The sequence below is a fragment of the Teleopsis dalmanni genome, unplaced genomic scaffold (assembly GCF_002237135.1).
Source record: "Teleopsis dalmanni isolate 2A unplaced genomic scaffold, ASM223713v2 unscaffolded_contig_0082, whole genome shotgun sequence".
Taxonomy (NCBI): Eukaryota; Metazoa; Arthropoda; class Insecta; order Diptera; family Diopsidae; genus Teleopsis; species Teleopsis dalmanni.
The window spans coordinates 1-15,552 of NW_024031464.1; the positions used below are offsets into that span (position 1 = coordinate 1).

The window sequence follows — 15,552 nt, forward strand, 5'->3', positions numbered from 1 at the left end:
TTAAATATTATAACAGTTGGTCACAAATGGATTTAACATTCTTGATGCCGAAATGAACTCAATTGCCACTGCCATATATTTAGGTGTTTCTGTCACCGACCACAGCTGTAGGCCAAATGCAGTTGCCACTTTTGAAGGAACAACTCTTCTTATACATGCGACTGAAACTATTGACTGTTTAGATTGGTCAAAGGTATGCTATTTTATAAATATTGACTTGTTTTTTTTTTAATTTACAAAATATATTCATAGATTTTTATAAGCTACATTGAACTATTAAATACTACAGAACAGCGACGACATGACTTAAAATCCAATTACTATTTTTATTGTTTCTGCTCAAAATGTCTGGACTCCAATGAACTACGCGAAATGAACGCCGCATTATGTCCCAACACAAACTGTAATATGTTTCTCGACATCAGTGCAGATAAATGTTCGTTATGTAAAACCAATATAAATTCTGAATATCGTGCTGCATTTAACGAAGCTATGGCACTAACGAAGACACACTTAGATAAAATGAAAGAAGTTGCATGTGGGTAATTTAGGTGTAAATAATAGAACTATATTATATTAGGCTATATGTTAAGAGCAGTAGTGCACTAATCCACAAAAAATAACACACTATAGCTTGCCAAAAGCCACAAACAAATGTATAGCCTATTATTATGGGTTAAATCACTAGTACTCTAATATCACATTTTATTTCAAAAAATTTTATAAACATTAAATAATTCGTTCATTAATTTCATATAAAACTTATGTTGATTTAAAGATCTTGATGTCTTACAAATATGTTTAAATAAGCAAAAAGATTATTTGCACCCATTAAATTTGTGGCGCGTTAAGACATTAGATGCTGCTTTTGATGCATACATTGAAGTTGGTAAATGGGTAGATGCACTAGAAATTGGGCGACTACTTATACCAGGGTATAGGTAAATTTTGTATAACATAATTCAAAACAAATGATTGACATATGTATATGAAAATTTTTTTGTTCTTTTAGGAAATATTATGGAGATTGGCACCCAATGTTAGGATTGCTTCACATGAAACTTGGTAAAATAGAGCTTTATAAAAACTGCTTAAAGGAAGCTTCAAGCAATTTAAGATCATCGATAAAAATTTTAGAAATAACACATGGCCAAGGACACAGTTTAGTGAAAGAAATTTTGCTTCCATTGTTGATGCAAGCCACTATTAACTTTTCATAGCGTAATCGTTTTAAAATTATTAAATTGTATAAACTTCATTTTATTCCAAAAAATGCACACATGTATGCAATGTATTTAGTAACAATCAATAAAAAAAAATATTTTTAAACTATTTTTGTTAACACATTTGCACGCCGATCTGTATTTTGGAATAATGCTCTAATTAGATGGCGAATTTCATCTGCTTTAAAATGAGCTGTTAAAATTCCAACACCTTCACACCATTGCTCTGTTATTTCCTGTAGGGAAGCATTTAAAATCACTTTCAGTTGTTCAAGTTTCATCCACGATTTGATACGTATAACTTCATGTTTATCCTAATTTTATTTTTTAAAAAAGATATGTATTTTTAATAAAGGCTTTGGATATTAAACCAACTCACCTTAAATAGTGTTGGTCCTCTATCCAATACTACTCCAAGTAACTCGCTAAGTTCGTTTGCCACAGTCGCTGATATATCTTCCATAGCTAATATTCGTCTAATAATCTCACTAGAAACACCATCAAGTAAATCGTAAAAAGTTTTGTTGTATATACTGTCGGGTAAAACATTTTGCCACACATTCTTTAGTAGTTCTAATTGCCGCATGCATTGACGTATGAACTTGAGCGGTAAAACACCGAGATTGTGCATATTTGAAAGATCTAAAAAAAATAAATATATTTACTGACATTTTTATGTATATTTAGTACTAACCAAATTCTTTTAATATATCCATCACTATTTTGCGCTGGTAAGTTATTTGCATGTTAAAATATTTTTTTCCAGTAGACTGCAAAGTGTCAATTATGGCCGGAAAGTAAGGTAAGTTTTTCTCGGAATTTTTGGCAACCCAATGACTTAAGAACATGCAATTATTGTAAAATAAAACTGATTGTTGAGGTATGCTTTCAAGCAGTTTTTCATGAACTTCTGGTACTAAATTCACGTAAGTATTTAGAATGATACATATAATGTTTAAAAAATAATTTACATCGGTTTCTGGAAGTTTAGGTTGCCGTAGTATACGTTCCATGAGTTTAATCAACTCCTAAGAAGCAATTAATTGTTTATCTTTTATTACATTAATTCACTTTTAATTGTATTACATTTATTTAAGCGAAAACACTAATATACATATATAATAAAATCTATCGGGAGTATTTTTTTTTTTGAAGTTTTTAATATATATTATCCCTATTCTGAATTATATGGGAATGGGAGTTTTTTCCTTATTTTGTATAAAATCTTTCCTAACCAAATTGTGTGGGAGATAAGTTAAATAGAATTTAATTTAATATGTAAGTAACTTATTATGATCAGATTTTTGAATATATGTTAATAAAATTATTATCATAATAAAATTATTTTCATAATAAAATTATTATAATAAATTAAATTTCAAATTTTTTTTTTATCCAGACTGGTTGATTAATTTTTCGAATATGTTTTAATAAAATATATTAAGTAAAAATTTAATATATTTAAATTTTTATATTAATATATTTCATTAAAATTATTATTTTAATAAAATTATTATAATAAAAGTTTTATAATACATTGAAATTTTTATTAATTTATTTTATTCACATGTTCCCAAAACAGCTGTCTCCCATCCCAAGCAATTCAGAATAAGGGAGTTCTATTCGAGGGAAGAGAGAGACTTATTCCCTGGGAGTATTTAGAATAGCGGTGATATATATAACTTGTTTTCACTATATTTCTCCGTTTCATGAAGGAATTATTATTAGAAATAAAAATATTAATAATGTTGACATTATATAGTCATTCAATAATAATATTAATTGATCTTTTATGGATATTTAAAAAAAATTGTATGTTATATATATATATCACAATATTTTTCTCACATCCCAATGAATAAAATTTTATACATCATGGATCAGGATTTAGTCTATTATTTTAATCTATGAAGTAATAATCTATGATCCAAAAAAAGTATTATTGAGATTTAAATTTACTTGAATTGCAATGTAATTGGAAATAATTAATGAAGAAGACTACATCCTTATTTTTATTTTAATAAACTTATAAAAAAAAAAATTAAAAAATAATCTTAATAATTACCAATGTACTTTTGGAAACCATGCAACACGGAAACAAGAATGGATTATTAGCAACACATTCCGCGCTATTTTCTTCCGCAATCAATGTCATGTCATGCATATCTTTCTGCATTATATCACGTGCACTACTAAGCAATTTGTTAGAAAATCGATTTCTAAAATATGTTTCGAAATTTTCGGTGAAATTGCTAAGAATACGATCATTTTCGATATTTATTAAAAAAAAGTCTGCCAATAACTGTTCGAATTGATGAACGTCCTCTACTATAGTTGAATCGCGTAACTCATCCATTGTATCCGGAATTTCATGCATTAGGCAGTCTTCGACTAAGCGTTTAAGCATTCGTTCCTTAATATGGTCTCCAATAATAGAAAAAACATGTTGATCTGACGAAATCGAAACGTTAATAATACCTAAGCATTGCAATACTAGCTTAAAGTGTTCGAAAACTTGTTTATAGGAAGGGCGGAGGCTAGTGCCGAGATTTTTCAAAGAATAAGACAGTGTAAGTTGCGAATATTCGTTGCTATCATCACAATATTCTATAGAAACTGGTTTGGTTATTAACGGCTCGAAACAATTTTCCAACAGAAAATCACATATTTTAGTAGGATTATACTGTGCCTATATATAAAATAATTCAATCAATTCATTTTTTTTTTAAATATTCATAATTTTACCTGGAAGAGTGCCATGACTATATCTTGCATTTGATTTACATCTTTTGATATCTTAATTGTTACGCGTTTAGCTTGGGGAAATAGTTTTTCATTTAACTGAAGAAACTGTTGAAATTGTTGTTGCAAATTTTGCTTTAGCATGTGAGCTTGTATATGATATTTTACTTTGATAGTATCATAACAGGCACATTTTTGAAATAACCGGTCACAGTCGTCGTTACTTTCACTATAAGTAAGATCCTTAATCTTCTGAAGTAAGTCCAATACAATCAAATAGTCCTTCGTTGCATTTGATTCTTCAACACATTGAAATAGGTCATCTATTTTTAAAATTCTATAACTTAATCGAAGACCTAAAGAAATTTCATTTAGATCATTTGCACAACTCTGCAACTCAGCGTTTGTGTCTTCCAGTGCTGTGACAGCATTTTTGCTTACATCTTGAAGTATTTGATCAGATTCTTCAATTAGCACTTTTCCATCATCTAAATACATATCGGAGGATGAGTTATTTGGCATAAATTCTACATAATTATCTTCAATAAACTTGCGCGTCTTTTCCTGGTAACGCTTTATTTGTGACAAAACATTCGCTATTTTGGCTTTGGTAGCCTCAACGTTATCGCAGCTTACAAGTTCGCTTTTCATATCATTCATTTTATTTTTCTCTTGATACATATATATTTTCGCACATCAATGTTAAACAAATTTAATGGAAATTCTCTTGTCGTAGCAGTAAACGAACTCAATTTTATTTAATTTTAAGAATTTTAGATGTATTTTAGAATTTTTATATGTACTGTACATATTGTTTTAATCAAAGAATATGGCAATAGTTAAGACTGACAGTAACAAACATATAATTTAATAGTCTCAGGAGTACTGCTGAACTATACTCAAATTATTTAAAATTAAATAATATATAATATCAAAATAATAATAACACACAAGTGCGTTCCACCAGCAAATTTTCGAGTACATGAGAGCATCTGAGAAACCGTAACATCCCTGTCAAAATTTGAAAATACTACATAGACTTTACTCGTACATCTTATTTCAAGTAAAATTTATGTTGATGTGGGAATCAGCTGTTTTGGTTTAAATGTAAATTATTGTACTGTTTATTTGCGCGGCACTTATGTTCTCATCAGATTTTTCACAAAGCTATTCCATGAAAATCTATGTAAAGAGCATGATTTGGCACTTTATTTGTGTTAGGCTCTCGATTTGAACTTTACTTGTGTTTTACTTGAGTTTTACTATGAGTAGCTCGTGGAACAGTTCTGTTGTGTTCAGACGGAACTCAGTTATTGATAGTGATAAAATGATAAAATCTTGAAAACAAATTTTTGATTCTTATATGTATTGTATATCTGCACATAAACTTCATTTAATTATTTAAACTTATTTAAATTATTTAACTAAAACTTAATTTATTATGAGGTACTTCTGTATTACCACTTTATTATTAATTAAAACATTTTCAAATAAATGTTGTAAATGTTTATTATTTTACGAGCATTTATTGTTTTTTTCTCTTTTTTCTCTTCTGATGTGCTAAATACTAATAGACGCTGGACCATTAAGTTAGTTGCGGTTTGTACTTTGGTTTTTACATCACGCCAGATGGCGTTGCGCTGGTTAATGTGGCTTTGAATGTCATTTACTCAATAAATATTAAAGAACAACCAAATGCAACAGCAATTAAATACGTTTCAACAGTAACATGCATTTACAATACAACAAGATACATCGCAGTCACAAGTTCCACCATAATTAGTGACTCCAGACAAAGCACATAGCACTGCAAACAATACTTTTAACATGAATAACGAGCAACGACTTTCAACAAGTCATGCTACGCAATAGTATTATGGTGAAAACGAAATAGCGTCGATAGAGTTCAAGTTACCACCATTTTGGAAGCAAGATCCAGCCTTTTGGTTTATTCAAGTTGATGCAGCATTCCATCGCAAGAAGATTACTGGAGATAACAGCAAATATTGGACAGCAACTTCCTACATTGATCCAGAATTATTGCAACATGTCTCAGGCATAGTCAAAAAATCTTCTGCAACTGACAAATATAAAACACTTAAAGAATGTCTTATCACGCATGAAAAATTACAAACTTTACTTGACGACATTAAACTAGGAGACAGCAAACCGTTGCATTGTTACTACGCAAAATGCAAAACTTAGGAGACAACAAAGTGACAAAAGATGTCTTATGTTCACTCTGGTTAAAACGACTACCAGCCAATGTTCGATTCGTTCTATCGGGCAAAGTAGAGACCAGTCACTACAGCAACAAGTCAAGCAGATCGGTTAATCGAAATTAATTCAGTACAAAGTGTAATAGCCACTTGTAATGTTAATGATATTGCAGCAGTACATTCAAGCAGACTTCCTGATGATCAACGTATAAATAGACTGGAGAAAGCTGTACAAGCCTTACTTCCTTCTTCCATTTCAAGTCGCGTTTTCAAATCATTTATCTGTTCTTCAATTGTTCAATAGTTTATCACCAATCGAATGTTTATTTTCGCTAAGCAAAAACTTAACTTCTTTTTCCATCTCAGTAATGCTTGATGAACGCGAATTATTATTCTTAACTCCTTCTAGCTAATCTGCGATTTGACTTTCTCAAATCCTTTATTTTTGAATTGGCCAAATCAAGTCCATTTAAATCTTTCCCATGTTGCAATTTTAAACTATCATATAAATATGATTTCTCTTCATAAGTTTCAATGTGTTTACCTATAACAAACATTTTATCAGAGAGTAATTGTACTTCCCTTGACAGATTATCTGTGTGAAGTCGATATTCTTCCAGTTCGCTTGTCATACAATTTTGCTTCTATTTTTATTATATTTTGCTTTCCCCAAATTGCTCTACATCTGTTATATCGATTATAGTACTTGATGTTGTTATATCGATATTACCTGAGACTATCTATCCCAAAGAAGTGTCTTGTAGAATCATTCCATTGATTTTTTGAATTTTCGTTTGTAAAATTTTAGGTATAAAATATGCTCCAATAATAATGTCGATTCTGCAATGATGAAATAAGGATCTGCTAAAATATACTTGTTTAATTTCATTGATGATATTTTGATTGAATTTTAGGTATTAAATATGCTCCAATTATAATCTCGATTCTGCAAAGTTGAAACAAGAATTTGCTAAAATATACTTGTTTATACTTGATGATATTTCAAATGATTTACTTGGAAGAGATTTATGTAACTTTGGCATTACAATGGCTTCCATTTCAATTTTCCTGTTGCTTTGGAACCGCGGTGAGATTTCTATATTTACTTTATATTTTGATAACTCTACATGTTCAGATGAAAATTCAGTGATATTTGTTGTTTACTTGATCTTCGGTAATCTAAGAATTTACACTGTTTATTCTGATACTAATGTTGTTTGGGATCCGCTATCTACTAGAGCTCTCAATAATATTCTCTCTGCTCCTACTGTTTTCGCACTTACCATAGCCGTAACAAGAAGAGTATCTCTATTTATGTTAGTGTTCATATTTGTTGATAATTTTTCGATTTTTTATTTTCTTTTTGTTGATGTAACAGCGTATGATGATTTCCTTTACCCTCTTCACATAACACTATTTTGTGGAGTCATGATTCATACATTTGTGACATACATTGTGACCGAAAAGTTTTCGGAGGTTCTCATTTAAAATTCGCGCGCTGTATATTTTTCGATATTTTAAGTTTATGTAGTTTGGCAGCACTGTCCTTAATTACTATGCCAAAAATGAGCGCGATCTGTCAGACAGTTCGTTTACGGCAGCTGTTGAAACCAAGTCACCTCAGTAGTGCGTTGCGAAAAAAACAATGGAAAAAAATATTGAACAAAGAGTTTGCATCAAATTTTGTTTTTCGAACGAAATTTCGTGTGCAGAATCGTTGCGAATGCTACAAAAGGCTTATGGGGAATCAGTTTTATCGAAAACTCAAGTTTATGAGTGGTACAAAGCCTTTCAGGACTGTCGTACGACCGTCGAAGACATGCCGCGTTCTGGACGACCTTCGACCTCTACCACCGACGAAAACATTGAAAAGGCAAAGGAAATCGTGTTCAAAAATCCTCATGTGAGTGTTAGAGAGATAGCACGAGAGCTAGGCATCGGTCGTGAGATGGCTCGTTTGATTTTGGTGGACAATTTGTGTATGCGACGTGTCAACGCCCGGCTTGTTCCGATTCACCTCAATTTGTTCAACATTATCAACGATTTTAAGGCCAAACATTCAATAAATACCATCGAACAGCCACCGTATTCACCTGATCTTGCACCGTGTGACTTTTTCCTGTTTCCCAACCTCAAATTACCACTCAGAGGAACGCGTTTTGAATCCATAGAAGACGTAAAACAGAATTCGCAGAGGGAACTCAAAGCCATACCGGAAAGCGCCTATAAAAAATGTTTTGATAATTGGAAGAAACGTTGGCATTTGTGTATCGCTTCTAATGGAGCATATTTTGAAGGAGATAAAATAAATATTGATGAAGATTAAGAATTTTGCGTTTTATTTAAAATTTCCGGAAGCTTTTCGGTCACAATGTATGTTTAATTTTATCAAGATTTTCTTGTTTTCATTTAGCGTTAATTTTTTAAATGTGGAAAATTTCATTACGAAATATCTTGGTTTATTGCAATATTTACAAAGTTAATTATTCTGACTTTCTCGGGATTTATATAGAGGTTGTCCTGCAGCTTATTTGGATGTAAATGAAGATTGCAGTACATTTAACAATTTTTGGCAACATTTAATTTTTGAACTTCTCTGTTTTTTTATGATGTGTTCATATTGCTACTTTACTTCTCCTTGGAATTTTCTTAACGCAAATTGTGCTAAGATTACATCAGCTTCATTATTTATTGCTGCGGTTTTATTAAAAATAAAAACAAAAAATATTTATTTTATTGCAAACATAACGGTAAATTTCACAAATACGGAAAAAAAAATTACGTTTTATTTTTCTTTTTGTTTAATTTTGATGATTAGAAGTATAAATTTATTATTAGTTGCGTTTTTATTATTGTCAGTTCAAGTCATTATTGTAATCTGAGTCATTATGGGCATAGGAAAAGTGCCAAGCTTTAAAATTTTGGTAATTAAGCGCTATCAAGAAGGTACATCCCATCGAGAAATAGGAAAATAATTTAATGTTCTATTTTGAAGTGTCCAAAATATCATTAGAAAACACAAACAAAATGATTCAGTGAAAAATATGTCTAAAAGCAGACGACCAAAAACACTTTCTCGTCGAGATGTTAACTTTATCCTGAAGGAAGTGTATAAGAATCTGTTACAAAAAGGTAGTTGAGTAATAAGGAGTACAAACACGCGTTCAACATTCGGTAGTAAAGCAGTCATAGAAACTCAATACGGTTCGACAAAATATTTAAGTATTATATTTTGTTGAAAATTTTGTCAATTTCATCATTATTTCGTTTTTGTTAAATTAACCGTTACGTAAATATTTTTTGTTTATATGAAATGAGTAATAATTTATGAAATGAAATGAAGTTGCATACTTATAATTTTATTTAAATGTTTATTTTTGTTTAAACTCTGAATTTTCAGGGTGTATTCAAGCTTTTGTCCGTGACTGTACGTGTTGTGAGAAAGCGTGGATCATCCGACGATTCAGTCTTAGATATGTTCTCGTTTGAAGTCTGGTAAATTATTACCAAGATATGTTATTATACCATTATCATAAATTCGTACATGTGGTGAAAATATTTTACTGAGTCATTGATTAAAACGCGAATACGCATTGAACGACTACATTGTAAGTTAAATCGGCGATTGAAAAAAATTAGACCACTATAATTTTAACATATATTTGTCAAAATATTTAAAACTTATTAAAGTACCACCAGGTCATCCTTCCAGATATAATGTATGACTTCGCTAATACAAATTATTGCAAAACCTATTTGTTTAGCATGCTCTTTAAACTACGCCTCAAAATCATATTATTTAAATATTTATTTTGAACAAATAATAATATACCTAATAAGACAAATTATTACTAATTATTACTAATAATCAATAAAATTATAGAAAAAATATAAAAAATATTTTTCAAATTTAATATAGAATTTTATTATATAAGTGAATGAATTTATTTCATTGATTTGTCATTAAAATATCGTGATTTGCCCTTGATACTTTAGCCTTTTATTTATGTCCTTTTATCAAATATTTTAAACGTTTCACTTTACCCAACTTTTTTATGTTTATTTCGAACTAAAATATTTCTTATGTATATTTACTTTTTATTTAAGTATGCTTTTGGTTTTGAAATTTATGGCGCAAATGGGACTTTCTATTTGAAATATATTTATTTGCTAGTTCTGTAGTTTCCTCTCTTGCATTACTGTTAATATTGGCATATGTACAAATAGCGGAAAAAGTCTGCGGTTTTTGTTTTCTGATTTATTGTAACCAAAGAAAAAACAATAAAGTTCGTCTTTGCATGGACTCAACTAGCTTCGCACTATCCTGTACGTTTATTTTTAGCCATTTTTCTTAACATATCCTTGCTGGAAATCGTGTGCTGGCGAATCATATTTTTCAAATAAACTCATAGACTAAGGTCTAGTGATTCTGGTAGTTTTTGAAGTTGCCTGGGAGCATAGTTCAGCAGTCAAATCTGTACGATCGTTGCTGTATGCTTACAGTCGTTGTCTTGCTGAAACCAAAAGGTTGCCTGAAACCCCAACATTCTGTAATTTACTTTTAAATTTGTCTTTATAATATTCAGATACCCATATTTGTCCATTGTGTCATCAAATAAACCTCATATACCATATTTATGCACACGGTTTCCACCGGAAATAATTAACTTGGTGATCCCCCAAGAATAATAATTGTTTGTTTATTTTGCTTAATATATTAACCAAGTAGAATAATAAAAACTATTAATAAATATCATTAGATACTTCAAGCCTTCAAAAATGTGAATTGATCTAAGAATAACGAAATATATATTTACCCAAATGTGTTGGTGTTAACGAATAATAATCTATTTTAATACCGATTTTCATTGTCACAATAATCTCGAAACGACACAGTGACGTAGTGACAAGTTCCCTACCCATTTAAAATCTAATACCGACTTTTAAGATTACCAAAACAGAAGTTTTTCTAAATGCCATATAAATATTCTTATTTACCTTTGCCTGGAAATAAAATTCTGCGCAGTTCAATATCTACACAAACTGCGTGTATCTTCAGATACGGTGCGGGTTATTCAAGCAAAATGTTTCTTTAAAATCTAGAAGATTACTCTAATAACGATATTTTATTGAAATTATAATAAATAGTTTTTATTATCATTTAGTGTTTATAAGTTTAAATACACAAAATTATTTTAGTAATTACACCTTCAGCGTCGAGGAAAAAAATACAGAACATTTTGAAACTTGAATATTTATTGCAATTAGACATAAGATAAACATTTGTCATCTGGTGACTAAAATAATGGTAAAATAATAAAGTCAGATTGTTGAAAGTGAGTAATATTTTATGTGACTTAGACACAATTTTGTTTCGAAGATATTTTGATTTAAACTTTTTGAGTTTCATATAAAATATATTTAGAGGAAAAACCACTACAACATACTACAAAAGTCTGTTCTAATAGAAATTTCTTTTGTCATAAAATATTATAAAAAGAACTTTAGCAGTTAATTGTTGTTCTGTGGTTTTGACCACTCAACACTAAGAATTAAATGATCATATCCATGCCCGTTTAAAATTTCGATAGCAGCAGCCGCATCCTTACGTTGCTTAAAATGTACGTAAGCAAAGCCTTTACATAGGCCAGTATTTTTATCGCGTGCTAAATACATTTTGTTATGTGGTCCAATTTTTTTAACAAGTTCCTCGAGATCAGCTTCAGTCATAGATTCTGAAAGATTTGATATGCGCACAGCAGCAGTATCGTCTCGTCCACGCATTCCTATACCGCCCTTCTGACTATCTTTAAGGAATGGCGGAACATATTTACCAGACTTAGGTGCTTCTACAACTGAAGCAGCAGCTGCAGCAGCTTTCTTTTCCATTAAATTAGTATCCATTGCTGTGCCTTTGTACGGACAATTTACAGACCAATGGTCACCATTACAAATACGACACTTGGCAATATTTTTAGTTGGATCCAGTAATGGGTCGTTAGCTTTTTCTTCCTCTTTAGAATTAAGAAATTGCATAAAAATTTCTTCAGCCATAATTGTTGTTTGTGAATTTGGACCTGGCTTATCATTTTTGGATTCACCAAATTTAGCCCAAGTGCGTCTTTTTGCTACAGTTCTGGGCACCACTTGCTTAGTTATTTTATATGTTCGCACAACTTTTACCTTTTTATCATCTTTGTTGTTCTTGTATTCGGTGACGTATTTACAACCATTTTCTATTGTTTCGGTAGTTGGTGGCAAGCCACCATAATCAAGTTCCACTTCATCGGCCCAAGATGATTTAATCGTTTCTACAGCAGGCATCTAAAAAATTTTAAGTGTTAATTATGTTAAATGTTTAATTTTTAATTCGTTGTGACATTACAATTCAATTATCACCAAAATCTACACACGCCACGAGAAATACAATCGCTAAAGAAAGAATTTCGTAGATGTCAAAAACAAATTAAGCTGAAAAGTGTTTGGAAATTAAGTCAGAATATTTAACCCCTCTGTAAACGATACCAATGACAATCAAATGATTTTCAATATATTAGGTAATAACTACATTAAGGTTTATATATATTATACTTAATAAAATTAATATAATTGCATACCTCGAAATATAGAATATATGTCAAACTGTAATCAAATAATATAAGTTCACGAATATTATTTGTTGAAGTTGATATGATTTTTTTTCTTTTAGTGGCTATTATAAAACTTCTACCGATAGACGACAGACTTTTATCAACTGAGTCGGTTGGTAAGCAAATTTGGTATTATGAAACTTGATAGACAAACATGGGCACTATTGTGAATGATATCAGGATTTTAGAGCGTGCAGCTTTAATCGAACTTATTTTGTTATTTTGGTTATTTTGTGTTCGCTAAGAAATATTAAAATTGAATTCAAATTATTTTTAAAATAAATAAAAATATATTTTATTTATTTGAAATTATTATTTAGTATTACATTACATTAATAAACTAAAGTAATATATTAAAATTAAGCATTAATATTCTAAAAACAAATATGTTTATATATATATTAATTTTAATATTTTTATAATTTGTAGTTATATTTATATTATATGTATATTAAATTAAATTAAATTAGTAAAATCCATATTGTTTTAAGCAGTTGAAGCTTAAGGGGCCGATATTTATATCTTTTGTCGGTATTTTTGATAGCTAATTTTAATTTTACTTGTATTACAGTAAGTTTTTGGTCACAATACTCATGCCTCCCTTCACTAAAATGTTTTCAATATTTTCTAGGCGCTTAAACTATTAAGGTATTAAGCTCTATCGCAATTTTCTCCCACGGTGGTCTGGAATGAGACTTGTTGCTAATGCCTTTCGCAATGTCTGGATATTTCTCCATATATACAACAAGTTTTACTATTTGCTTTTTATTTATTTATTTTTATTTTTATTAATTTTGCTCAATAACAAAATTTATTAATTTTATTATTTCTTAATTTTATATAAATACATTATTCGTTGAAAAATAAGTCTAAGAAATTTGAAAAATGGTTGTTTGTGTGTTGAAAATATTTGAATGAATACACTTAAATAAACAATAAAACAAAACAAAAATGCAACAATCATTATTCTCAATATACATATAACACTACACTTGAAATCAAATACATTAAATATATATTATATTATATTAAATCTAAATGAATTATTACTAACTATTAAATTAGTAATATTTAAGTTATATTAAATTTATATGTTAAATTGACTATATAAAGCGTTTTAACAGCATTTATTTTATACGATCGACAAACTTCTACTGCTCAAATGCAGTATAGAAATTTGTCTACCGCTGATAGAAAAACTTCTATCGGTTTGCAATTCATAATACCAAAATTTGATTTTTTCTACCAGCAGTAGAAATTTTTCTACTGTCTATCAGCGATCGACAATCCATAATATGCACTATTGTTTATCTGAGAAATCATATCAGCGACATTGGTGGCTATTATGAAATGTCTACCGATAGACAATAGACATTTGTCTACCGAGTCGATTGGTAGGCAAATTTGGTATTATGAAACTTGATAGACAAACATTTGCACTATTGTGAATGACGTAAGGGTTTTAGAGCGCCCAGCTTTAATTGAACTTATTTTGTTTGTATTGTGTTCACTAAGAAACATTAAAATTGAATTCAAATTCTTTTTAAAATAAATAAAAATATATTTTCTTAATACGATATTATTATTTAATATTACATTACATTAATAAACTAAAGTAATATATTAAACTTAAACTTTAATATTCTAAAAATAAATATGTTTATATATATATTAATTTTAATATTTTTATAATATGTAGTTATATTTACATTATATATATATTACATTAAATTAAATTAGTAATATTCATATTTTTTTAAACAGTTGATGCTTAAAACACCGATATTTATATCTTTTGTCGGTGTTTTCCATAGCCAATTTTAATTTTTTTTTTATATTACAGTAAGTATTTGATCACAATACTCTTGCCTCCCTTCACTAAAATGTTTTCAATATTTTCTAGGCGCGTAGACTATTAAGCTCAATTGTAATTTTGTCCCACATTGGTTTGGAATGTGTCTTGTTGCAAATGCCTTTCTTTTTTCCATATTTCCAACAAGTTTTGCTATCTGCTTTTCATTGCTCCTCAATTTTTCCCTACAACAATAATTTATTAATTTTATTATTTCTTAATTTTATGTAAATACATTATTAGTTGAAAAATATATCTAAGAAATTTGAAAAATGCTAGCGTATGTTGAAAATATTTGAATTTTAATACATATAAATATATAACAAAACAAAACAAAAATGCAACAATCATTATTCTCAATATTCATATAACACTACACTTGCAATCAAATATATTAAATATATATTATATTATATTAAATCTAAATGAATTATTATTAACTATTAAATTAGTAATATTTAAGTTATATTAAATTTATATGTTAAATTGACTGTATAAAGCGTTTTAACAGCATTTATTTTATACGATAGACAAACTTCTACTGCTCAAATGCAGTAGACAAATTTGTCTACCGCTGATAGAAAAACTTCTATCGGTTTGCAATTCATAATACCAAAATTTGATTTTGTCTATCAGCAGTAGAACTTTTTCTACTGTCTGTCAGCGATAGACAATTCATAATAGGCATAATAAAATGTGTCATCAAGTTGTCCTTTACATTTAATTTTAAAAATCATTTCTATTTACGAAAAAAAACTGTGAAATAAGAACTAGTATTAAGTTTAATAATATGAACATTTTAAAATGAACTATAATAGAAGAAATAAATGTAATTATTACACCAGTCTTTGCAATTACTTCCGCTT

General features: G+C 29.1%; 3 protein-coding genes across 3 annotated transcripts; 1 reads left to right on the top strand and 2 right to left on the bottom strand.

Annotated features, from left to right (window-relative positions):
* Positions 1-16: 16 nt before the first annotated feature.
* Positions 17-1,247, top strand: LOC119663021 (histone-lysine N-methyltransferase SMYD3-like; the record flags this gene model as incomplete). The annotated part of the gene is made up of 4 exons (XM_038072682.1): positions 17-193; positions 253-538; positions 779-941; positions 1,013-1,247. Coding segments are annotated over 4 exons (834 nt in total), but the record flags the coding sequence as incomplete, so codon positions are not given.
* A 57-nt stretch (positions 1,248-1,304) lies between these two features.
* Positions 1,305-4,743, bottom strand: LOC119663020 (centromere/kinetochore protein zw10-like). The gene is made up of 5 exons (XM_038072681.1): positions 3,969-4,743; positions 3,289-3,912; positions 1,918-2,251; positions 1,603-1,865; positions 1,305-1,537 (listed from the first exon to the last, which is right to left on the bottom strand). The coding sequence occupies exons 1-5, from the start codon at positions 4,644-4,646 to the stop codon at positions 1,325-1,327; spliced, it is 2,112 nt and encodes a 703-aa protein (XP_037928609.1). The 5' UTR covers positions 4,647-4,743; the 3' UTR covers positions 1,305-1,324.
* Positions 4,744-11,305: 6,562 nt separating this feature from the next.
* Positions 11,306-12,674, bottom strand: LOC119663022 (eukaryotic translation initiation factor 3 subunit G-1). Its single transcript, XM_038072683.1, has 2 exons — positions 12,570-12,674; positions 11,306-12,508 (listed from the first exon to the last, which is right to left on the bottom strand). Exon 2 carries the CDS (start codon positions 12,506-12,508, stop codon positions 11,696-11,698), a length of 813 nt encoding a protein of 270 aa, XP_037928611.1. The 5' UTR covers positions 12,570-12,674; the 3' UTR covers positions 11,306-11,695.
* Positions 12,675-15,552: the final 2,878 nt, after the last annotated feature.

Excerpts from the sequence above, each read along its gene's own strand:
- LOC119663020 (XM_038072681.1), bottom strand. The coding sequence starts at position 4,646 with ATGTATCAAGAGAAAAATAAAATGAATGATATGAAAAGCGAACTTGTA. Across the intron at positions 2,252-3,288 it reads TGGTTTCCAAAAGTACATTG|GAGTTGATTAAACTCATGGA; the intron begins GTAATTATTAAG and ends ATTGCTTCTTAG. Across the intron at positions 1,538-1,602 it reads GAGGACCAACACTATTTAAG|GATAAACATGAAGTTATACG; the intron begins GTGAGTTGGTTT and ends AAATAAAATTAG.
- LOC119663022 (XM_038072683.1), bottom strand. The coding sequence starts at position 12,508 with ATGCCTGCTGTAGAAACGATTAAATCATCTTGGGCCGATGAAGTGGAA.